General features: G+C 50.5%; 1 protein-coding gene across 1 annotated transcript in view; it reads right to left on the bottom strand.

The window, feature by feature from the left end:
* LOC124035791 (immunoglobulin superfamily DCC subclass member 4-like) overlaps positions 1–25102 on the bottom strand; it is a 70325-nt gene that overhangs the window by 30640 nt on the left and 14583 nt on the right. Inside the window, exons 2-3 of the mRNA XM_046349524.1 lie at positions 11706–12026; positions 6875–7016 (exon numbers count right to left, since the gene is read on the bottom strand). Of these exons, the coding sequence (XP_046205480.1) occupies positions 6875–7016; positions 11706–12026 (463 nt within the window). The remainder of the gene's footprint in view (positions 1–6874; positions 7017–11705; positions 12027–25102) is intronic.

Here is a 25102-nt window from a genome sequence, read left to right as displayed (position 1 = left end):
GTGAGAGGGCGTGCGCGCTGCTCAGCTGTGAGAGTGAGACCGTTTCTGGTGACTAGTGAGAGGGCGTGCGTGCTGCTCAGCTGTGAGAGAGGGACCGTTTCTGGTGACTAGTGAGAGGGCGTGCGTGCTGCTCAGCTGTGAGAGTGAGACCGTTTCTGGTGACTAGTGAGAGGGCGTGCGTGCTGCTCAACTGGGAGAGAGGGTCCGTTTCTGTTGACTAGTGAGAGGGCGTGCGAGCTGCTCAGCTGGGAGAGAGGGACCGTTTCTGGTGACTAGTGAGAGGGCGTGCGTGCTGCTCAGCTGGGAGAGTGAGACCGTTTCTGGTGACTAGTGAGAGGGCGTGCGTGCTGCTCAGCTGGGAGAGAGGGACCGTTTCTGGTGACTAGTGAGAGGGCGTGCGTGCTGCTCAGCTGTGAGAGTGAGACCGTTTCTGGTGACTAGTGAGAGGGCGTGCGTGCTGCTCAGCTGTGAGAGAGGGACCGTTTCTGGTGACTAGTGAGAGGGCGTGCGCGCTGCTCAGCTGTGAGAGAGGGACCGTTTCTGGTGACTAGTGAGAGGGCGTGCGTGCTGCTCAGCTGTGAGAGAGGGACCGTTTCTGGTGACTAGTGAGAGGGCGTGCGTGCTGCTCATCTGGGAGAGAGGGACCATTTCTGGTGACCAGTGAGAGGGCGTGCGCGCTGCTCAGCTGTGAGAGAGGAACCCTTTCTGGTGACTAGTGAGAGGGCGTGCGTGCTGCTCAGCTGGGAGAGTGCGACCGTTTCTGGTGACTAGTGAGAGGGCGTGCGCGCTGCTCAGCTGGGAGAGTGAGACCGTTTCTGGTGACTAGTGAGAGGGCGTGCGCGCTGCTCAGCTGGGAGAGTGAGACCGTTTCTGGTGACTAGTGAGAGGGCGTGCGTGCTGCTCAGCTGTGAGAGAGGGACCGTTTCTGGTGACTAGTGAGAGGGCGTGCGTGCTGCTCAGCTGTGAGAGTGAGACCGTTTCTGGTGACTAGTGAGAGGGCGTGCGTGCTGCTCAGCTGTGAGAGAAGGACCATTTCTGGTGACTAGTGAGAGGGCGTGCATGCTGCTCAGCTGTGAGAGTGAGACCGTTTCTGGTGACTAGTGAGAGGGCGTGCGTGCTGCTCAGCTGGGAGAGAGGGTCCGTTTCTGTTGACTAGTGAGAGGGCGTGCGAGCTGCTCAGCTGGGAGAGAGGGACCGTTTCTGGTGACTAGTGAGAGGGCGTGCGTGCTGCTCAGCTGGGAGAGTGAGACCATTTCTGGTGACTAGTGAGAGGGCGTGCGTGCTGCTCAGCTGGGAGAGAGGGACCGTTTCTGGTGACTAGTGAGAGGGCGTGCGTGCTGCTCAGCTGTGAGAGTGAGACCGTTTCTGGTGACTAGTGAGAGGGCGTGCGTGCTGCTCAGCTGTGAGAGAGGGACCGTTTCTGGTGACTAGTGAGAGGGCGTGCGCTCTGCTCAGCTGTGAGAGAGGGACCGTTTCTGGTGACTAGTGAGAGGGCGTGCGCGCTGCTCAGCTGTGAGAGAGGGACCGTTTCTGGTGACTAGTGAGAGGGCGTGCGTGCTGCTCATCTGGGAGAGAGGGACCATTTCTGGTGACCAGTGAGAGGGCGTGCGCGCTGCTCAGCTGTGAGAGAGGAACCCTTTCTGGTGACTAGTGAGAGGGCGTGCGTGCTGCTCAGCTGGGAGAGTGCGACCGTTTCTGGTGACTAGTGAGAGGGCGTGCGCGCTGCTCAGCTGGGAGAGTGAGACCGTTTCTGGTGACTAGTGAGAGGGCGTGCGCGCTGCTCAGCTGGGAGAGTGAGACCGTTTCTGGTGACTAGTGAGAGGGCGTGCGTGCTGCTCAGCTGTGAGAGAGGGACCGTTTCTGGTGACTAGTGAGAGGGCGTGCGTGCTGCTCAGCTGTGAGAGTGAGACCGTTTCTGGTGACTAGTGAGAGGGCGTGCGTGCTGCTCAGCTGTGAGAGAGGGACCGTTTCTGGTGACTAGTGAGAGGGCGTGCGTGCTGCTCAGCTGTGAGAGTGAGACCGTTTCTGGTGACTAGTGAGAGGGCGTGCGCGCTGCTCAGCTGTGAGAGTGAGACCGTTTCTGGTGACTAGTGAGCGGGCGTGCATGCTGCTCAGCTGTGAGAGTGAGACCGTTTCTGGTGACTAGTGAGAGGGCGTGCGTGCTGCTCAGCTGTGAGAGAAGGACCATTTCTGGTGACTAGTGAGAGGGCGTGCATGCTGCTCAGCTGTGAGAGTGAGACCGTTTCTGGTGACTAGTGAGAGGGCGTGCGTGCTGCTCAGCTGTGAGAGTGAGACCGTTTCTGGTGACTAGTGAGAGGGCGTGCGTACTGCTCAGCTGGGAGAGAGGGTCCGTTTCTGTTGACTAGTGAGAGGGCGTGCGAGCTGCTCAGCTGGGAGAGAGGGACCGTTTCTGGTGACTAGTGAGAGGGCGTGCGTGCTGCTCAGCTGGGAGAGTGAGACCGTTTCTGGTGACTAGTGAGAGGGCGTGCGTGCTGCTCAGCTGGGAGAGAGGGACCGTTTCTGGTGACTAGTGAGAGGGCGTGCGTGCTGCTCAGCTGTGAGAGTGAGACCGTTTCTGGTGACTAGTGAGAGGGCGTGCGTGCTGCTCAGCTGTGAGAGAGGGACCGTTTCTGGTGACTAGTGAGAGGGCGTGCGCGCTGCTCAGCTGTGAGAGAGGGACCGTTTCTGGTGACTAGTGAGAGGGCGTGCGCGCTGCTCAGCTGTGAGAGAGGGACCGTTTCTGGTGACTAGTGAGAGGGCGTGCGTGCTGCTCAGCTGTGAGAGAGGGACCGTTTCTGGTGACTAGTGAGAGGGCGTGCGTGCTGCTCATCTGGGAGAGAGGGACCATTTCTGGTGACCAGTGAGAGGGCGTGCGCACTGCTCAGCTGTGAGAGGAACCCTTTCTGGTGACTAGTGAGAGGGCGTGCGTGCTGCTCAGCTGGGAGAGTGCGACCGTTTCTGGTGACTAGTGAGAGGGCGTGCGCGCTGCTCAGCTGGGAGAGTGAGACCGTTTCTGGTGACTAGTGAGAGGGCGTGCGCGCTGCTCAGCTGGGAGAGTGTGCATTTGAGTTTTCAGGCAGACAGGGAGGCTTTAAATCGGGGGTTTCTATCAGTAACGCTACATGATTCTCCACTGCTCAGCCCCAGATGTCAATGCACAGGGTGTTGTTAGCACACTGGTCCTGCCCCCCCCCCCCCTCTCTGCTCCTCTGATGCCCTTCTCCACTCTGTGTGTTGTTAGCACACTGGCCCTGCCCCCCCCCCTCTCCGCTCCTCTGATGCCCTTCTCCACTCTGTGTGTTGTTAGCACACTGGCCCTGCCCCCCCCCCTCTCTGCTCCTCTGATGCCCTTCTCCACTCTGTGTGTTGTTAGCACACTGGCCCTGCCCCCCCCCCTCTCCGCTCCTCTGATGCCCTTCTCCACTCTGTGTGTTGTTAGCACACTGGCCCTGCCCCCCCCCCCCCCTCTCTGCTCCTCTGATGCCCTTCTCCACTCTGTGTGTTGTTAGCACACTGGCCCTGCCCCCCCCTCTCCGCTCCTCTGATGCCCTTCTCCACTCTGTGTGTTGTTAGCACACTGGTCCTGCCCCCCCCTCTCTGCTCCTCTGATGCCCTTCTCCACTCTGTGTGTTGTTAGCACACTGGTCCTGCCCCCCCTCTCTGCTCCTCTGATGCCCTTCTCCACTCTGTGTGTTGTTAGCACACTGGTCCTGCCCCCCCTCTCTGCTCCTCTGATGCCCTTCTCCACTCTGTGTGTTGTTAGCACACTGGTCCTGCCCCCCTCTCCGCTCCTCTGATGCCCTTCTCCACTCTGTGTGTTGTTAGCACACTGGTCCTGCCCCCCTCTCCGCTCCTCTGATGCCCTTCTCCACTCTGTGTGTTGTTAGCACACTGGTCCTGCCCCCCCCTCTCCGCTCCTCTGATGCCCTTCTCCACTCTGTGTGTTGTTAGCACACTGGTCCTGCCCCCCCCTCTCTGCTCCTCTGATGCCCTTCTCCACTCTGTGTGTTGTTAGCACACTGGTCCTGCCCCCCCCCTCTCTGCTCCTCTGATGCCCTTCTCCACTCTGTGTGTTGTTAGCACACTGGTCCTGCCCCCCCTCTCTGCTCCTCTGATGCCCTTCTCCACTCTGTGTGTTGTTAGCACACTGGTCCTGCCCCCCCCTCTCTGCTCCTCTGATGCCCTTCTCCACTCTGTGTGTTGTTAGCACACTGGTCCTGCCCCCCTCTCTGCTCCTCTGATGCCCTTCTCCACTCTGTGTGTTGTTAGCACACTGGTCCTGCCCCCCCTCTCTGCTCCTCTGATGCCCTTCTCCACTCTGTGTGTTGTTAGCACACTGGCCCTGCCCCCCCCCCCTCTCTGCTCCTCTGATGCCCTTCTCCACTCTGTGTGTTGTTAGCACACTGGTCCTGCCCCCCCCCCCTCTCTGCTCCTCTGATGCCCTTCTCCACTCTGTGTGTTGTTAGCACACTGGCCCTGCCCCCCCCCCCTCTCCACTCCTCTGATGCCCTTCTCCACTCTGTGTGTTGTTAGCACACTGGCCCTGCCCCCCCCTCTCCGCTCCTCTGATGCCCTTCTCCACTCTGTGTGTTGTTAGCACACTGGCCCTGCCCCCCCTCTCTGCTCCTCTGATGCCCTTCTCCACTCTGTGTGTTGTTAGCACACTGGCCCTGCCCCCCCTCTCCGCTCCTCTGATGCCCTTCTCCACTCTGTGTGTTGTTAGCACACTGGTCCTGCCCCCCCTCTCTGCTCCTCTGATGCCCTTCTCCACTCTGTGTGTTGTTAGCACACTGGTCCTGCCCCCCCCTCTCTGCTCCTCTGATGCCCTTCTCCACTCTGTGTGTTGTTAGCACACTGGTCCTGCCCCCCTCTCTGCTCCTCTGATGCCCTTCTCCACTCTGTGTGTTGTTAGCACACTGGTCCTGCCCCCCTCTCCGCTCCTCTGATGCCCTTCTCCACTCTGTGTGTTGTTAGCACACTGGTCCTGCCCCCCCTCTCCGCTCCTCTGATGCCCTTCTCCACTCTGTGTGTTGTTAGCACACTGGTCCTGCCCCCCCTCTCCGCTCCTCTGATGCCCTTCTCCACTCTGTGTGTTGTTAGCACACTGGTCCTGCCCCCCCTCTCTGCTCCTCTGATGCCCTTCTCCACTCTGTGTGTTGTTAGCACACTGGTCCTGCCCCCCCCCCTCTGCTCCTCTGATGCCCTTCTCCACTCTGTGTGTTGTTAGCACACTGGTCCTGCCCCCCCTCTCTGCTCCTCTGATGCCCTTCTCCACTCTGTGTGTTGTTAGCACACTGGTCCTGCCCCCCTCTCTGCTCCTCTGATGCCCTTCTCCACTCTGTGTGTTGTTAGCACACTGGTCCTGCCCCCCCCTCTCTGCTCCTCTGATGCCCTTCTCCACTCTGTGTGTTGTTAGCACACTGGTCCTGCCCCCCTCTCTGCTCCTCTGATGCCCTTCTCCACTCTGTGTGTTGTTAGCACACTGGCCCTGCCCCCCCCTCTCTGCTCCTCTGATGCCCTTCTCCACTCTGTGTGTTGTTAGCACACTGGTCCTGCCCCCCCCCTCCGCTCCTCTGATGCCCTTCTCCACTCTGTGTGTTGTTAGCACACTGGTCCTGCCCCCCCCCTCTCCGCTCCTCTGATGCCCTTCTCCACTCTGTGTGTTGTTAGCACACTGGTCCACATCTAAATAAGTAGTAATGTGAACAGACATATGTGGGCCATGGCCTTTGAAAGGCAAACATATACAGGCCGTCAACTCAGCGCATGATCACTCCGAGGCAAGCCATGAACAGTAATTCACTGTATACTGTATAAGTGTTTATGTGCAATATGCATCTAAATAAATAACAAACAGCTGCCGGTCTTTCTATGATTGATAAGGACAGAGCAGGTGGGAAAAAAAGTGCAACTTCAATTTAAAAAAAGGGCAAAATCTCTCAAATGAGGGAGGAAAGGCCAGGGAGGAGGAGGGAGGAAAGGCCAGGGAGGAGGAAGGAGGAAAGGTCAGGGAGGAGGAGGGAGGAAAGGCCAGGGAGGAGGAGGGAGGAAAGGCCAGGGAGGAGGAGGGAGGAAAGGCCAGGGAGGAGGAAGGAGGAAAGGCCAGGGAGGAGGAAGGAGGAAAGGTCAGGGAGGAGGAAGGAGGAAAGGCCAGGGAGGAGGAAGGAGGAAAGGCCAGGGAGGAGGAGGGAGGAAAGGCCAGGGAGGAGGAGGGAGGAAAGGCCAGGGAGGAGGGAGAAAAGGCCAGGGAGGAGGAGGGAGGAAAGGCCAGGGAGGAGGAAGGAGGAAAGGCCAGGGAGGAGAAGGGAGGAGAAGCCAGGGACGAGGAGGGAAGGAACGGAGTCATGTGCAGTAGATTATGGTCATCTTTCCACCCAATTTGATTCAAAGAACATCAGTTCCCAGGCCCTGGACTGGCATCAGCCTGTAGCCATGTGAAAGGGAGATGCAGGAGGGTATTTGGGAGTAGAACAAACATGAGAGAGAAAGTGACCAGGCTGCACTTTGTGGCCCTGACCTTCAGCCTCTGGCTGACAGACAGAGAGGAAACCAACAGATCTGTGTCCATCCCTTATCTCTGAACTCTGCACTACTGAAAAAGACCAAAATGTACTCATTTTATTTAACTTCCTACCAAATTCTCAGGATATTCCCTGACTGCCATTATGCAATGAAGTAGAATGGTGGAGGAGGGAGCACAGCCCTCACATGATCAGTGGCAGCATGGACCTTAGAACAGATCCAGTCTCCACTGTCTGGCTGGAGCTCAATCAGGGGACAGCATTGGGACTTCAGGGGACAGCTAGTAGAACAGACAATCACTTACTGCCAGGCTCTACTGGAGTGCATCACCGTGTGTATATGTGTGTCTCACCTAGGCTGGCTGGGGATGGGTTCCTGGTCCTTCTCCCAGGTTATCCTTGGCGTGGGCACTCCGTCTATCTGGCACTCAAAGCGGGAAGCACCCCCCACGGGCACCACCTGGGCCTCTGGGTCCTGATGGAAACGAGACAGCGCTGGGAGTGAGGGAGAACGGTGAGGGAGATAGAGAGACAGACAGCAAGAGAGAGAAAGAGACAAGAGAGAGAAAGAGACAGGGAGAGAGATGCAGTCAGCTAGTCCGTAGCCCATACATAATAACTGTAGTTAACAGCAGGGGGCAGCAGTGAGTCCTGGAGCTGAGTCTTAAATGGCTGAGAGGGCCCCTGACCTCAGATTCAGACTGAGTTGGGACATTATGGGGGAACACAAGAGCTCAGACTACCTCATCAATCAGCTCCAGGGTTGCAAGCTGTTCTGTCCAGCCTGCAGTCCTAAAGAACTGAACATACATATCCAAGATGACCTTCAAATTGTATTCTCACCAAACCGCTGTGACAGACTAGACATAAAGCACTTGAGGAAAAAGTCAAATCCTTACATCCTGAAGTTGTTCCTAATTTCTCTATTGGACTGTAAAAGGCGCCAGACATGCACTTAAAAATAAACATTTAACTGATTTGAAAATGTGACGCATTAGCCATGCTTCATAACACATGTAAGGGCTAATCCTACCTAGCGACCAAACATAAATCTATCACAACTACTTCTGAGAAGATTCTCACATGGCAAAGTTCTTCAGAAAGCCACATATTATTAGCTGACTAACAGCACAAATAAGCTCAGCACCTGTCATGGCCGAAACTAGTTGCTGTACACCCCCCCACACACACACACACAAAGCCCAAATGGAGCAAAGTTTCTCAATGAGCACACAGAGCAGAGCTCCACAGAGCAGCTAGATAGATAACAGGTCATCCAATACTGTAAAGTAAGCTAGCACTTGTAACTGTTGTGGCCAACTGAGCTAATGATTAACTTACTGAGTGAATGGACCAGATGAAATAGATTACTGTATCTACTAAATCTATTAGCATGTCTTGTGCTCTATATGAGTTCAATCCATAGCACGTTTATCTTTAGTCTCTCACTTCTCTGTCTGTTCCTGTTCTCTCCATGCCCCCCTGTCTTTCTCTCTCCTGTCCTCCTCGCTCTCCCTCTTTCTGTCTCTGCCCCCCTGTCTTTCTCTCTCCTGTCCTCCTCGCTCTCCCTCTTTCTGTCTCTGCCCCCTGTCTTTCTCTCTCCTGTCCTCCTCGCTCTCTCCCTCTTTCTGTCTCTGCCCCCTGTCTTTCTCTCTCCTGTCCTCCTCGCTCTCCCTCTTTCTGTCTCTGCCCCCTGTCTTTCTCTCTCCTGTCCTCCCCTCTTTCTGTCTCTGCCCCCTCTTTCTGTCTCTGCCCCCTGTCTTTCTGTCTCTCCCCCTGTCCTCCTCCTGTCCTCTCCCTCTTTCTGTCTCTGCCCCCTGTCTTTCTCTCTCCTGTCCTCCTCGCTCTCCCTCTTTCTGTCTCTGCCCCCTGTCTTTCTCTCTCCTGTCCTCCTCGCTCTCCCTCTTTCTGTCTCTGCCCCCTGTCTTTCTCTCTCCTGTCCTCCTCACTCTCCCTCTTTCTGTCTCTGCCCCCTGTCTTTCTCTCTCCTGTCCTCCTCGCTCTCCCTCTTTCTGTCTCTGCCCCCTGTCTTTCTCTCTCCTGTCCTCCTCGCTCTCCCTCTTTCTGTCTCTGCCCCCTGTCTTTCTCTCTCCTGTCCTCCTCACTCTCCCTCTTTCTGTCTCTGCCCCCTGTCTTTCTCTCTCCTGTCCTCCTCGCTCTCCCTCTTTCTGTCTCTGCCCCCTGTCTTTCTCTCTCCTGTCCTCCTCACTCTCCCTCTTTCTGTCTCTGCCCCCTGTCTTTCTCTCTCCTGTCCCCCTCGTCTCCCTCTTTCTGTCTCTGCCCCCTGTCTTTCTCCTCCTCCTGTCCTCCTCCTCTCCCTCTTCTGTCTCTGCCCCCTGTCTTTCTCTCTCTGTCCTCCTCGCTCTCCCTCTTTCTGTCTCTGCCCCCTGTCTTTCTCTCTCCTGTCCTCCTCGCTCTCCCTCTTTCTGTCTCTGCCCCCTGTCTTTCTCTCTCCTGTCCTCCTCGCTCTCCCTCTTTCTGTCTCTGCCCCCTGTCTTTCTCTCTCCTGTCCCCTCGCTCTCCCTCTTTCTGTCTCTGCCCCCTGTCTTTCTCTCTCCTGTCCTCCTCGCTCTCCCTCTTTCTGTCTCTGCCCCCTGTCTTTCTCTCTCCTGTCCTCCTCGCTCTCCCTCTTTCTGTCTCTGCCCCCTGTCTTTCTCTCTCCTGTCCCCCTGTCTCTGCTCTCCCTCTTTCTGTCTCTGCCCCCTGTCTTTCTCTCTCCTGTCCTCCTCGCTCTCCCTCTTTCTGTCTCTGCCCCCTGTCTTTCTCTCTCCTGTCCTCCTCGCTCTCCCTCTTTCTGTCTCTGCCCCCTGTCTTTCTCTCTCCTGTCCTCCTCGCTCTCCCTCTTTCTGTCTCTGCCCCCTGTCTTTCTCTCTCCTGTCCTCCTCGCTCTCCCTCTTTCTGTCTCTGCCCCCTGTCTTTTTCTCTCTCCTGTCCTCCTCGCTCTCCCTCTTTCTGTCTCTGCCCCCTGTCTTTCTCTCTCCTGTCCTCCTCGCTCTCCCTCTTTCTGTCTCTGCCCCCCTGTCTTTCTCTCTCCTGTCCTCCTCGCTCTCCCTCTTTCTGTCTCTGCCCCCCTGTCTTTCTCTCTCCTGTCCTCCTCGCTCTCCCTCTTTCTGTCTCTGCCCCCCTGTCTTTCTATCTCCTGTCCTCCTCGCTCTCCCTCTTTCTGTCTCTGCCCCCTGTCTTTTTCTCTCCTGTCCTCCTCGCTCTCCCTCTTTCTGTCTCTGCCCCCCTGTCTTTCTCTCTCCTGTCCTCCTCGCTCTCCCTCTTTCTGTCTCTGCCCCCTCAAGCGATTAGATTGAAACTTTCTTCCCCTCCCCTTGTACTCTCTGACCACAACACATGGCTTTCTGTCTGTCGGCATGTCCACCAACTCCTCTCCTCCTCCTCTACCGCAATTTACCTCTTTCTCCCCCCTCCTTAACCCCTCCTCTTTAACTGACTCGCTCGCTTTTTGGACAAAGTCACATGAAGGGAGCATTCAGAACAGCCATGCACATAAAACATGTTTAGAGTATTAAAGACAAAGGACTGTCACTCATTTCTCTCATGTGATCTTGTTCTGCCTCCTAATTGGTGGTGGTAAAGTCATGAGACAGACAGAAAGACAGACAGACATGGGCCTCTCTGGTCTCTCTGCTCAATGTCAGTGTGCTCGTTGAGGCCCATTGCATGCAGGCCCCTGGCCTTGCCTGTCTCCAGCAGCCCATCCATCTCACAGCAGTAGCAGTCTACAGCACATTACATTTACCAGCACCCTCTACAGACACCTTCTGAAGGACACACTTATTAGTCTCTCTCAGAACAGCCTCTGACTTCACCATCTCAAACTCCTCAGTCACCTCCCACCCAAATCTCCCACCTTCCCTTCAACCCAAACGTATCCTCCCCTAGTACTTCCTTCTCTTTTCACCAATCCTAACTCCTCAGCCACCTTCCTCCCGCCATCCATCTTAAAGTCCTCAGTCACCTTCTTCCCTCCATCCCTCTCGTTCTTCACCTCCCTCCCTCATTGTCCCCCCCCCCAAACAAGGCATCCTCATAAATAGGCATGTGACAGCTGACAAAAGGAGAGGATACAGTCCCATTCTATACAAAGCTAATGACTGAATAAAGACTGCCACTTTTACAGAGGATAATGAAAGCAGCTCTACGGGAGAGTGAGTGGAGGGGGGGGGGATAAGCCGGATCTATTGCTACCTTCTCTCTTTTTTTCCTTCCCTCCCTCTCTGTCCCACTTCATCCCTCTCTTGCTCTGCCCCTTTCCCCCTCTCTGTTTTCTGTCCTACCTGTTCCCAGGACACCACCGGTGTGGAGCCTACCTGTTCCCAGGACACCACCGGTGTGGAGCCTACCTGTTCCCAGGACACCATCATTTGCAAATAAATTCATTTAAAATCCTAGAATGTGATTTTCTGTATTTTTTTTCTCATTTGGTCTGTCATAGTTGAAGCGTACCTATGATGAAAATGACAGGCCTCTCTCATCTTTTTAAGAGGGAGAACTTGCACAATTGGTGGCTGACTAAATACTTTTTTGCCCCACTGTATATACTGTACTCTATACCATCTACTGCATCTTGCCTATGGCACACGGCCACCGCTCATCCATATATTTATATGTATATATTCTTATTCATCCCTTTAAATTTGTGTGTATAAGGTAGTAGTTGTGAATTTGTTAGATATTACCGCACTGTCGGAACTAGAAGCACAAGCATTTCACTACACCCAAATTAACATCTGCTAACCATGTGTATGTGACCAATCACATCTGCTAACCATGTGTATGTGACCAATCACATCTGCTAACCATGTGTATGTGACCAATCACATCTGCTAACCATGTGTATGTGACCAATCACATCTGCTAACCATGTGTATGTGACCAATCACATCTGCTAACCATGTGTATGTGACCAATCACATCTGCTAACCATGTGTATGTGACCAATAAAATGTCCTTTGATTTGATACCCGTTCCCAGGACACCACCGGTGTGGCTGACCAGTCACACAATCAAACCCTTGTCTGAGACAGAGGAGAACCAAGCATGGAAATCCCCCTGAGGAATGTGGCTGTGCTCCTATGTTGGGACACCAGACCATCATGCCATTCCATGTGAGTCTGACCCTGGTGGAGTTGAGCGGGCACAGCCCCGCCCTGTCTGAGAAATAGTAGTACTCACTGGCCAGTTGAACGGTGATGGTGCGGCTGGTCAGAGCTCCAAAAGGGCCGGCGCTCACACAGCTGTAGCCCCCCTCCACCCCTTGAGGCGTCCGGCCATCCACAGAGGTGGGCAGCACCAGCAGTGAGCCGTTGGCCAGGGTCCTGAGGGAGTCCCCCTCCCCCTCCAGTACGGGGAGCCCATTCTGCAGCCAGGTGACGTTGAGGGGCGTGTCCAGGGGCGTGGCCCCCAGGTGACAGTCCAGCAGCAGGGGCTGTCCCGGCTCCAGCACCACGAGGACAGGGCCCGCCCCACAGCTCAGCTCCACCGTCACAAGTTTCTCTAGAGCAGGAGAGAAGGGGGAAGAGAGAGAGAGTTAGACTCCAAATCCTGACATAAGGGGTCTGAGATTAGTGTGCATGGGGAGACAGGTCCGCGTAAGAGATGGAGGAGGGAGATAAGGAATGCTACAAAACACGCAACACAACGGCTTCTCTTTAGAACGCTCTAAGGTTCTTCCCTGTACTTTGTACATTCCAGTGTTCATCTTTGGCCTCATGCATATCCCCGTTTACAGCAGCATAGGTGAACTTCACCTCCTGTTGATCAACCTGTGTACGGTCAGGTTTACGGAGTTGTAATATGTCCAGAAAAGTGCAAACAACAACCAACAATCATACACTTTGAAGTCAGACTATTCCCAGATCAAAAACACAGCATATTGCAAGCAACAGATGAGGATTTGTACAGTGCATTCGAAAAGTATTCAGACCCCTTCCCTTTTCCCACATTTTGTTACATTACAACCTTATTTTAAAATGTATTAAAAAATAAATAAAAATGAATCTACACACAATACCCCATAATGACAAAGCAAAAACAGTTCTTTAGAAATGTTTGCTAATTTATATTTAAAAAAAAATAATACTTCATTTACATAACCATTCAGACCCTTTGCTACGAGACTTTAAATTGAGCTCCGGTGCATCCTGTTTCCATTGATTATCCTTCAGATGTTTCTACAACATGATTGGAGTCACTCTGATAGAGCTTCAGAGATCCTCTGTGGAGATGGGAGAACCTTCCAGAAAGACAACCATCTCTGCAGCACTCCACCAATCAGGCCTTTATGGTATAGTGGCCAGATGGAAGCCACTCATCAGTAAAAAAAAAGGCACATGATAGCCCGCTTGGAGTTTGCCAAAAGGCACCTAAAGGACTCTGACCATGAGAAACAAGATTCTCTGGTCTGATGAAACCAACGATCCTAAGCAAACAGCCAAGACAACATAGGAGTAGCTTCAGGACAACTCTCAATGTCCTTGAGTGGCCCAGCCAGAACCTGGACTTGAACCTGATCGAATATCTCTGCACCACTCCCCATCCAACCTGACAAGAGCTTGAGAGGGTCTGCAGAGAAGAATGGGAAAAACTCCCCGAAAACAGGTGCCAAATGCATTTCAACAAAGTACAGAGTAAAAAGTCTGAATACTTATGTAAAATGTGATATTTCAGGTTCTGTATCTATTCTTCTGTATAGTTGGCGTCAGTGGATCTCCTTCTGTAGTCCGGCTGAAAAGCCACGATCAATGTACCGTATAGAACTGTCTCGTAGCATGTACCCCCCCCCCACACACAGTAGTGTTCCGGGTGAGTTTCCCTCTGGTTCTGTTTTGAGCGAGGCCTTGGATTAATTAACTTAATGGGAGATGGAATTGTTTCCTTGATTAAATGGGGGCTGACACTCCACCGCTGTTCTTAGCGCAGGGTAATGCTCTCAAAGCCTCCACTACTGGCGATTGGCATACTGGCATACATCTGCCACACAAACACAACACACACGAAGCTGCATTGTCCCTATTTGTGGGCATATGTTTTCTGTTGTGCGTGTGTGTGTGAGAGAGAGAGAAAGAGATAGCACCTGAAAGCAGCAGTGTGCTGTTATCCAGAGGTGATCCTGGGATGAATAAACACATCAGAGGAGTTGGCCTACTTTTCATCAGCTAATAAAAGAGGGCTGCCTGCTGTATGTCTAGCTGCTGTAGCCAAGGCACTCAGTCACCCCAGCTCACCTCTACTGCTCCGCTCTCTTCTCCTCCATTTACACTAATTATGTCTTATTAAGTCATTAAACCATTTGCTGCCATTTCCCTGCTCACTGCCAGAGGTTTTACTGGATCATTCTGTGTGGAGGCCATTACCCCACATACACACAGTGACCCACACTACCACCTCTGGCTACAGTAAGCACATCAACCACTCTGTGAAGAGAGACAGACCACAACCGCAACATATTACTGCACTGAGACACACATACACACACACACACAGTTATCATCACTCAGAGATGTTATGCCTGTCCAGAACGGATGGTGAGTAGGGGGGCTATGAGGTATCCATCAGAGCATGTGCAGTAGAGTCGGGGCTAAGGGGTCTGGGGCCCACTCCAGAAGATCCCTGCTGGGCATTCATACTGAGCCATGGTGAATGGACAACGTGGCATGGAGCTCCTTCACAAACTGTACAACTCTATACTCATTTTTTTTAAATTCCACAGAAATATTTCCCCCCAAAATGTTTTTTTTTTGCTTTGGGAGGGTTGTGACTTTTTAAAAATTGGTTAGGAGGGTAGTGTGTTTCTTTCCTTGGTTAACATTGCTCTTTCGCAGGTTTTATTATATAATGTTTATCAATTCCATCCTAGCCACATTCTCTCATCTGCTTGCTCCTCCCCTATATCAAGGTGCATTGGTACTTCCCTTATGCACATGCTATTTTTTACGATACCAAAAGGTCAGTATAGTCTACCAGTCTGTCTATCCTGCCCTCTATCCATCATTCATAGTGACAATAGTGGTAGGTGGATCGTTTGTCCAGATCTGCAATAGGCTAACTAGCAATCATACCAGGCATTCAAAGCTGCATACATTTTCAATGTGAATCCAAAAGCAAAAATAGGAATAGTTGATAGGCAGCGGAGAGGCCAGGTGCATCATTGAGCATTAAAGAACAGCAGACATGAGAGACGCAGCTCAAAAAGCCCCACTATTGATCTTGTTAACTTGTTAAGTCGACCCTCTACTTTTTTGAACATTCTGTTAAAAATCGCGCAACATTTCAGCGCCCTGCTACTCAGGCCAGGAATATAGTATATGCATATGATTAGTATGTGTGGATAGAAAACACTCAGACGTTTATAAAACTGGTTAAATCACGGCTGTGACTATAACAGAACGTGCGTTTCATCGAAAAGTGCAGGAATATCTGATCACTGAAAATGGAAATAAATATCCATCCGCGACTTCAAGGAATTGTTCAAAGTGAATCGAATTAAATGAGGCCGAGGTTGCAGTGCCTACAGCTTCCACACATTGTCTAGAGTCTTGTCATTTGATTCCCAATTGATTCTTGGTCTAACCGAATCAAGGGAATCGATTCCCTCCGGTCTCCGACCAGATGTTTTGGTCGAGCTCTCCCCAAGACATTTTTTCAAAACAGACACCTATAGAATTGACATCGCCTCCTGATGAATTTTATCGCTTATTAACGTGTACTAATACCTAAAGTTGCATTACAAAAGTATTTGGAAGTGTTTTGTGAAAGTTTATCGTCGACTTTTTGAATTTTAAAAAAATTACTGTCAGGATTTGGCCAGGGTTGTTCCGGTTTTTGGTCACTAGATGCCCCCATTGTGCTTTTTGACCTTTTGTTTTCCCTTGATCCCCATTATTATTTGCACCTGTGCCGCGTTTCCCCTGATTGTATTTAAACCCTTAGTTTTCCTCAGTTCTTTGCTCTGTGTTTGTATGTTAGCACCCAGCCCTAGTATTCTGTGAACTCTTGTTGATCCCGGTGGACTCTCTTGTGGAATTCGTTTTTTTTGTTCTTGTTTATTTATTTTTGAGTATCTTTTGAGGCTTTTTATGCTATACCTACCACCTTGTGGATTTTCCTACATATTTTCCTGAAGGACTTCACTTTTTACTTCATTAAATACACCGTCTCAAGTACTGCTGTGTCTGCCTCATCTTCTGGGTTCTGCCGACTATTCGTGGCTCAGTTGGTTAAGTGACTGTTTCTCACTCCGGAGACCCGGCTTCGTAACCGGGTCCTGACAGAAACACAGAGCCAAAAATGAACCCAGAGGCAGCCAGTTCCCAGGACCTTGTTGCCATGCTGTCCCACCACCAGGAGACTGTCCAACGCCACGAAGCCGCCCTGGTTCAGCAAGAGGCCTTAATGGCTAGACATTCTCATCTTCTGTCGGAGATGCTGACTTCCATAAAGCAGATATCTGATCGACTTACCCCGGCAACAGTTCCCGTCCCAGTACCTCAGATTCACGTACCCATGGCAGTTAACCCCCTGGCTGAACCTTGTCTTCCACCTCCCAAACGGTTCTCAGGTGATCCAAGTGCTTGTAAAGGGTTTCTCACCCAATGTTCTCTCTCCTTCGAGCTGCAACCCTCTTCGTTCCCCACCGACCGGTCTAAGATCGCATATATCATCACCCTGCTGTCGGGAAAAGCCCTGGCCTGGGCTACTGCTGTGTGGGATGCCCATAGTTCCTGCTGTGCCAGCTACTCTGCCTTTGCTGAGGAATTCAAACAAGTGTTTCAAGGCCCAAGCAGTGGTCCTGACTCAGCCAAACAGCTCCTGACTCTCCACCAAGGTCGGCGCAGCGTGACGGACTATGCCATCCAGTTCCGGACGGTGGCAGCAGCAGGCTGGAACAATGAGGCGCTCACGGTGTGCTTTCTGAAAGGCCTTTCCGACACTATCCAAGATGAACTGGCCACTCGGGAACCACCGGACAATCTCGAGTCCCTGATCAAGTTGGCCTCACGCATTGACCTGCGTCTGAGAGAGAGAGAACTCAACCGTAGACCTCTAGCCCCTATCAGTCCCAGCTCTGAGTCCCCACCTTTATCCTCGCTGGCTCCACCGGAACCCATGCAGATTGGACGCATCTCCCAGGCTGAGAGAGACCGCCGGATGAGGGAGCGACGCTGTCTATATTGCGGCAAAATGGGCCATTTCTGTTCCACGTGTCCCGGGCTCCAAGGAAACGCTCTGTCCCATACAGACCGGGGGGAACTGTAACGGGAAACATAACCTCCTCCCATCCGTCCAGCTCCCGTCTGCTCATTCCAGTCACCCTTTCCTGGGACAACCACAAGCTTCACCTTCAAGCCTTGGTAGACTCTGGAGCCGCAGGTAACTTCATGGATGGTGTCTGGGCGAAGGAGAATGGCGTTACCTCTGAACCTCTAAGTGACCCCATGAGGGTTACTACATTGGATGGAAGCCCTTTGGGATCTGGACTTGTCACTCATGTCACTACCTCCTTGCGACTTTCAGTTTCACAACACCAGGAATTGATGAACTTTCATTTGATCTCCTGTTCCGAGTTCCCTCTCGTCCTTGGATACCCCTGGCTTCACAGCCATAACCCTCACATCGACTGGTCTGTGGGCACTATCAAGCAGTGGGGTCCTACATGCCAAGCTACTTGTATTTTCCCGAATTCCCCGAGTTCTACTCCCGAGTCTTTAGAATCCATCGACCTGACCCAAGTTCCCGAGTGTTACCATGACCACAAACTGGTATTTAGCAAACAGAGGGCCACCATGCTACCACCCCATAGACCTTATGATTGCCCCATCGAACTGTTTCCGGGCACTTGCCCCCCAGGGGTCGGATCTTTCCCTATCTCCACCCGAACGAGCTGCTATGGATACCTACATCAAGGACGCTCTGGAAGCAGGCCTCATGCGTCCATCCACCTCCCCGGCTGGAGCAGGGTTTTTCTTTGTGGCCAAGAAAGACGGTGGATTACGTCCTTGCATCGACTACCGGGGACTCAATGCCATAACCGTCCGTAACCGTTACCTGCTACCCCTTATGGCCACAGCCTTCGAGCTGCTCCAGGAAGCAGTTATTTTCACTAAGCTTGACCTGCGGAACGCATACCATCTTGTGCGGATCAGACCTGGTGACGAGTGGAAGACCGCTTTCAACACGCCTACTGGTCACTATGAATACTTGGTGATGCCCTTCGGCCTGACCAACGCCCCAGCGGTGTTCCAAGCGCTCATAAACGATGTGCTTAGGGATATGCTTAACATATTTGTGTTCGTTTACTTGGATGACATCCTCATCTTTTCGAGCTCTCTTCAAGAACACACAAAGCATGTCAGACAAGTACTCAAATGCCTCCTAGACAGCCATCTGTACGTTAAGCCGGAAAAATGTGAATTCCATTCATCCCGAGTACAATTCCTGGGATTTGTAGTGGAACCCGGTTCGAGTCCAAATGGACCCCAGGAAGGTAGGGGCGGTAGCGGATTGGCCCACCCCCAAATCCGTTAAGGAAGTTCAGCGTTTCCTGGGCTTCACAAACTTTTACCGCAAGTTCATCAAGAACTTCAGCTTGGTGGCAGCCCCTCTCTCAGCTTTAACCAAGGGTGGCAATGCAAGGTTTTTGTGGGGAAGAGAAGCTGAGACGGCCTTCCAAGGACTCAAGCAGCGCGTCCTCTCTGCTCCCATCCTGATACTACCGACTACGGATGAACCATTTGTGGTGGAGGTAGACGCCTCAGAGGTTGGTGTTGGAGCTGTCCTGTCTCAGAGGGGTGAAGACAAGAAGCTTTATCCGTGCCCTTTCTTCTCACACCGGCTTACCCCGGCTGAGAGGAACTACGATGTGGGGGATCGTGAACTCCTAGTGGTTAAGATGGCATTGAAGGAATGGAGACACTGGCTCGAGGGGGCTTCTCACCCGTTTCAAGTGCTTACGGACCACAAAAATCTGGAGTATATCCAACAGGCGAAGCGGTTGAACTCTAGACAAGCTAGATGGTCTCTTTTCTTCAATCGATTCCAGTTTATCCTCACCTATCGGCCGGGTCGAAGAATCTCAAACCGGATGCCCTGTCCCTAGTCTACGCTCCTGCCATTCGAGATGACACGGACATGCCTGTCCTTCCTGCTGCTAAGATCGTGGCTCCGATCTCGTGGCAAGTTGAGGATACCGTGAGACGAGCTCAAGCTATCGAACCGGACCCGAAAGGAGGTCCTGCCAATCGGTTGTTTGTCCCCAAGGCAGTGAGGACTCAGGTCCTTCTGTGGGGGCACTCCTCTCGCCTCACCTGTCACCCGGGCATAGGTCGCACCTTGGAGTTCAGCCAGCGTAAGTTCTGGTGGCCTACCATAAGAGAAGACGTTGCCACTTTCGTCAATGCCTGCCCCGTGTGCTGCCAGGGCAAATCTTCTCAACTCCGCCCGCAAGGACTCCTTCACCCTTTACCTGTTCCCCACAGACCCTGGTCCCATATCTCGTTGGACTTTATTACTGGCCTTCCTCCATCCCATGGCAATACTACTATCCTAGTCATAATCGACAGGTTTTCAAAGGCGGCCAGGTTCGTCCCTCTGACTAAGTTACCTTCTGCCAAGGAAACGGCTGAGTTGGTAATTAATCATGTGTTCCGAGTCTTCGGCATTCCTCAAGATATGGTTTCTGACAGAGGTCCCCAGTTCGCCTCAAGGTTTTGGAAGGCCTTCTGCCAACTCATGGGGGCTTCTGACAGTCTATCTTCAGGGTACCATCCGGAGTCCAACGGCCAAACAGAGAGGATGAATCAAGAGCTGGAAACCACCCTCCGATGTATGACTCGTAACAACCCGTCCACATGGTCGTCCTTCATTGTTTGGGCCGAATACACGCACAACACCTTGCGCTCCTCCTCCACTGGTATGTCCCCGCACGAGTGTCAGTTTGGCTATGCCCCTCCATTGTTCCCGGACCAGGAGGCAGAAGTCAGAGTGCCTTCAGCCTTGAAGTTCGTCAGACGCTGTCGGCTTATGTGGAGGAAGACCCGTCTTAATCTTATGCGTTCCTCACAGAGGTACCAACAACAAGCCAACAGATGTCGCCATCCCGGGCCTACCCTGCGCCCCGGCCAGAGAGTCTGGCTCTCTACAAGAGACTTACCACTACGGGTGGAGTCTCGCAAGCTGTCCCAAAAATACATCGGTCCCTTTAAGGTTGCCAGGAGAGTTAACCCAGTTTCTTATCGCCTACACTTACCCAGATCCCTTAAGATTAATCCCACGTTTCACATTTCCTTATTAAAACCTGTTGTTTTTTCTTCCCTTGTCCCGGCAAGACAGACCTCCCCCTCCGCCTCGTGTCATTGGAGGCCAGCCGGCTTATACCGTCCATCGGATACTGGATTCCCGCCGGGTGCAGCGGTCCTGGCAGTATCTGGTGGACTGGGAAGGCTACGGTCCCGAGGAGCGCTCCTGGGTTCCTGCCAAAGACATACTGGACCCTGACCTCATTCGTCCGTTCAGGGCCCTCCACCATTGTATTTAAACCCTTAGTTTTACTCAGTTCTTTGCTCTGTGTTTGTATGTTAGCACCCAGCCCTAGTATTCTGTGAACTCTTGTTGATCCCGGTGGACTCTCTTGTGGAATTCTGTTTTTTTGTTCTTGTTTATTTATTTTTGAGTATCTTTTGAGGCTTTTTATGCTATACCTACCACCTTGTGGATTTTCCTTTTTGTCTTGGAGGATTACCTTTGTTCTTGTGGAATTCCTTTTGAGGTTGTGGAGTTACATATTTTCCTGAAGGACTTCACTTTTTACTTCATTAAGCTGTTAAGGCTACCCCTGTTTACTGCCCCTTCTGGAGGAATTGGGTACCCATGTAAAACAGGATAAATATTTGTTAAAAGTTTCTAATATATGCATCTAAAAAATATTATCGAATAGAAAACACTCTAAAGCTTCTAAAACCGTTTAAATTTTGTCTCTATGTAAAGCAGAAGTCTCAGGGCATGCATTCTCCCAAAGTCTCTCTTGTCATGGAAAAAGTTGGCCCAACTTTGACGTCATCGTATACGCACTTCCCAAACAGTTACAGCTCTGGGAACAGTCTGTACGTGTTCAGCGCGAAGCCTGCTTTCAATGGGGCTTCTCATTGTGAGAATCGTGCGCTCACGAGACTTTGAGCGTGCCGAAAGGTCTTGGTCATGCGAAAAAAAAGTGTACGCTTATGCGCGCTCTGCTCCGGTGAGGTCTTTTCTTCAGGATCGATTAAACGACGTGTGTGTTTCACTTCGTCCTCACAATTGCTGTACACCTTTATAACATGTTAAAGCTTAATTATGAACATAGTTTGACAAGTTTACTCGACATATAATATATAATTTCGACGTTTTGGTGCGCATCCACTTGAATTTTGCCTACATTTCGACCGAAATGTGGCTATTTTGAGAACCGAAAGACACAGACTTGAAAACTAAACGCTGTTTTGGTAAGTATAATCCCTTCCAGGTCTTTTGATGGAAGAACAGCAAAGGTAAGGGAATATTTATGTGTTAATGTTGGGTTTCTGTCGACTCCAAGATAGAGGAGGCATAATGATACCTTTGGAGCGCCGACTCCTAGTACAGCCTAGTGAACGCAACCTGTAACGTTAAAAATAAATGTAACACAGCGATTGCATTTAGAAGAAGTGTATCTTCCTATACATATGTAAAACATGCATATTTAGTCAAAGTTTATAATGTGTATTCCTTGTTAGCTGACGTTATCTGCCGGAGCTATTTAATTTCTCCTGACATTTTAGCAGCATTTTTTGAACGATGAGTCATTGTAAACAGAGATTTATGGATATATATTGCAGATTATTGAAAAAAATGAATGTACTGTGTAACATGTTATATTACTGTAATCTGATGAAGATTTCAAAAGGTTAGTGAAATTATTTTTTTTTAATCCTGCGTTTGTTGATTGCATATTTTTCCTACCTGGCTATGCTAATGAGCTATGTCTGCGGTGGTGGTTTGACATAAATATGTGCTATGTTTTCGCCGTAAAACATTTTAGAAATCTGACTTGTTGCCTGGATTCACAACGAGTGTAGCTTTAATTCAATACCCTGCATGTGTATTTTAATGAACGTTTGAGTTTTAACTAATACTATTAGCATTTAGCGTAGTGCATTTGCATTTCCAGAGCTCTAGATGGGACGCCTGCGTGCCAGGTAGGACCAAGAGGTTAAGGGACAACACAATTATCCTAGACTAGCCTACAACACCACAATGTAACAAATAATTGCACTATTGTTTTCAAGCAAGTACAAAATTTGAATCTAGGCTTCAGTAAAAAATGTAATTTGAATAATGGCGCAAAAGCCCTGTGATTTGAATGTTTCATTCCATTTGGATCAGTTGTGGTTCTACTCTCTGCAAGGTCTAGAAAGGCACCGTAGCAAGTCCGTCTTGCTGCGTTTTTACTTCTGATACTGAGATACTGTGTTTGTTGCGCATCATCATTCACCCAAATCGTCATACAGTAATGTGGCCACATGCTCCCGACAAGTTTAACATGCGCTCTTCCTCCTCTCCAATCTGGGTGGCTATTCCTCAAACACCTATAATTTAAACACCTTAATATAGCCTACATATTTGTAATTTAACTTTTAAAATGTATAACCTTTTATGTGTCATAAACACAACCAGTATGTCACGCCCTGACCGTAGAGATCTTTTTATTCTCTGTGTTTGGTTGGTCAGGGTGTAACTCGGGTGGTAAACTCTATGTTCTTTATTTATATGTTTTGGCCGGGTATGGTTCTCAATCAGGGACAGCTGTCTATCGTTGTCTCTGATTGGGAATCATACTTAGGCAGCCTTTTTCCTTTGGTATTTGTGGGTAGTTGTCTGTTAGTGGCATTATAGCCAAAGTAAGCTTCACGGTCGTGTCCTTTTTTTGTAGGCGACATTTATCAAATAAACAAATGTACGCTCACCATGCTGCACCTTGGTCTGGTCATTTCCACGACGACGGCGATTGTGACACAGTCACAATGTATTAATCTGATTAGGCTACTTCAAATGTCTACTGCAGGCATGTGGAGGTTCGTCCAAAATATAATTCCAGCATCCTCAAAATCGCGTGACATTAACCAGGTTTCCATCAACTTTTTTACGCGAGTAAAGTTGCTACATGTCGGATAAAAAAAATGACAGGCCTGATGGAAACAGCTAATTTGTTGGTAAACTTTCAAATGTTGACAAAACCAAATATGCTAGACATGGTGGGATATTTGTGTCCCAAAGAATATGAATGTCACTGGAAACGCATTTACAGCTACCTGGACTATCTGCATTGGACAATCTGCATTGGACTATCTGCATTGGACTATCTGCATTGGACTATCTGCATTGACCCCCCCCCCCCGTACCTAATCTTTTGACTCAACACATACGCTGCAGCTACTGCATATTATTATAATATCCTGTTGCCTAGTCACTTTACCCCTAACCTGTATGTACATACAGTGCCTTCAGACAGTATTCACACCGGGAAGTAGAAGGAGTGGGAAATACAACATGGATTCACTAGACAGTCTATATTTCTATTCATTGAAATGCTCATCCCCTGCACATGAACATCCGCTCATTCAAAAATATATGCAATGTATATTTACGCCCGTGTGTTCTCTCTTGGAATCATTGATCATCCTGTAGGGTTCATCAGAGTCTCTGGTTAACTTTCATTGAAGTCATAAAGTCTTCGTGTTTGTATGTAGTTGGAATGGATACTTCAGATGCGTCTGCGGTTGTCTGTATTCTCGTCCTAGGTTTACGTCATTTCTAGCTGCAGACTAGTAATTCGTGTTCAAGATTTGCTCTTATTCTGTAGGAATCGATAGCCTCCGAGTTGAACCACTTCCAGCCATGTAACCGATGATCCACGTGGTATAGTCTTGTCCTTTGGTAGAGTTGTAGTTTAAACCACTTCACACACCAGCATTACCCGGCATGTTTTGATCTTAGAAATTAAACCGTTTGCAACCTTAGATTACACCAGGGTTTGAATTTCATCAGGAGTGGGTTTTATGCGTTTCAGTAGAAAAGGGCAGTCCATGATGCTGACATAATGTCTATTCTCAGATGGGCATGGCCACTGACTAGTTAATATTTATATGAAAATCCATACTCTCATTTAGAAGTGAAACATCACATGTTTAATGACATACGTTTCACAATATTTAGATGTTTTCCCAGCTGTCAGGTTTCCAACACTTTAAGAGATACAGTTATGCGTGTTTCCTGTCCTTCATGAGATCACCGAATGAAACACACTCGTCATAACTGTCCCTTAAGTGTCCACGGACCCTTCCCACATTCTCAAAAGTATAAAGAATGTTTAATTCTCCCATTTTGGGGATTTAGGAGTTTGGCCAAGTGAAGTCCTTTGTTCTCTCTCTGAATACTGCATGGTAGTTTCTATCCAGTATTTATGACCTGAGCTACTAAACCTGGTTTAGGAGAAAGAGTGAGAGAGGGCCACGATCTACATCTAGAAAGGGACACGTCATGACACTACACAATCCGCCAAAATGTCAAAGTGGAAATTATGTTTTTAGAATCTTTTTCAAATGAATTAAAAATGACAAGCTGAAATGTCTCGAGTCAATCAGTATTAAACTCCTTTGTTAAGGCAAGCCTAAATAAGTTCATAATTAAAAATATGCTTAATAAGTCACATAATAAGTTGCATGGAGTCACTGTGTGCAGTAATAGTGTTTTACATAATTGTTTTAATGACTACCGCATCTCTGTACCCCACACATACTGTAAGGTCCCTCAGGTCGAGCAGAAACTGACTGCATCTAGGTCTTCTCCTGAGCCTTGACTGTACGAACTGGCCATGACGGACCAAGCAGACCTGGACCAGTTCCGCAACGCCGTCTCCTCCCAAGGAGCCACCCTTGGAAGGCACAAGGAGTTCCTTCGTGGTCTTATGGAAAGGATTCCATACCGTGGCCGAATGCCATGACCGTGCATTGAACACTTTGCTGGAGCAATTCCACAGGTTGTCTGTCAGGCAGCCTACCACGACGGTAACCCCCCAGCCCCTCAGTAACCCGGCTGTTAGCAGCGCGGCCTCTCCGGCCACCCCAGTTTATTGAGCCCCTCTTACCTCCCCCGGGAATGCGTCGCTGGAGAGTCAGGAACCTGTCGGGCGTTTCTTGTGCAGTGTTTTCTCATCATCGAGCTGCAGACCTCCTTCTCCCCGGACCACTTGGATATAGCCTACCTCATCACACTGTTTTCCGGGAGGGCTTTCGCCTGGATTACGGCTGTGTTGGAACAATAGTCGGCTGTATGCTTCAGTCTGGAGGAGCCCGTTTTTGATTCCCCATTGTCCGGGAAAGAGACTGCCCGGAAGTTACTGCTGGACTCCCGAGTGTGGCAGAATACGCAGTGGATTTGCACATGTTGGCAGCTGAGAGTGCCTGAAACCCGGATTCGCTGTTCGACACATTCCTGCACGGGGTATCGGAGGAGGTTAAGGATTAACTAGCAGCCCAGGAACTACCGACGGATCTTGAGGA

The sequence above is a fragment of the Oncorhynchus gorbuscha genome, linkage group LG05 (genome assembly GCF_021184085.1).
Source record: "Oncorhynchus gorbuscha isolate QuinsamMale2020 ecotype Even-year linkage group LG05, OgorEven_v1.0, whole genome shotgun sequence".
NCBI classification, from domain to species: domain Eukaryota; kingdom Metazoa; phylum Chordata; class Actinopteri; order Salmoniformes; family Salmonidae; genus Oncorhynchus; species Oncorhynchus gorbuscha.
Note: the sequence above shows the minus strand (reverse complement) of the source record. Positions and strands in the feature narration are given on the sequence as shown.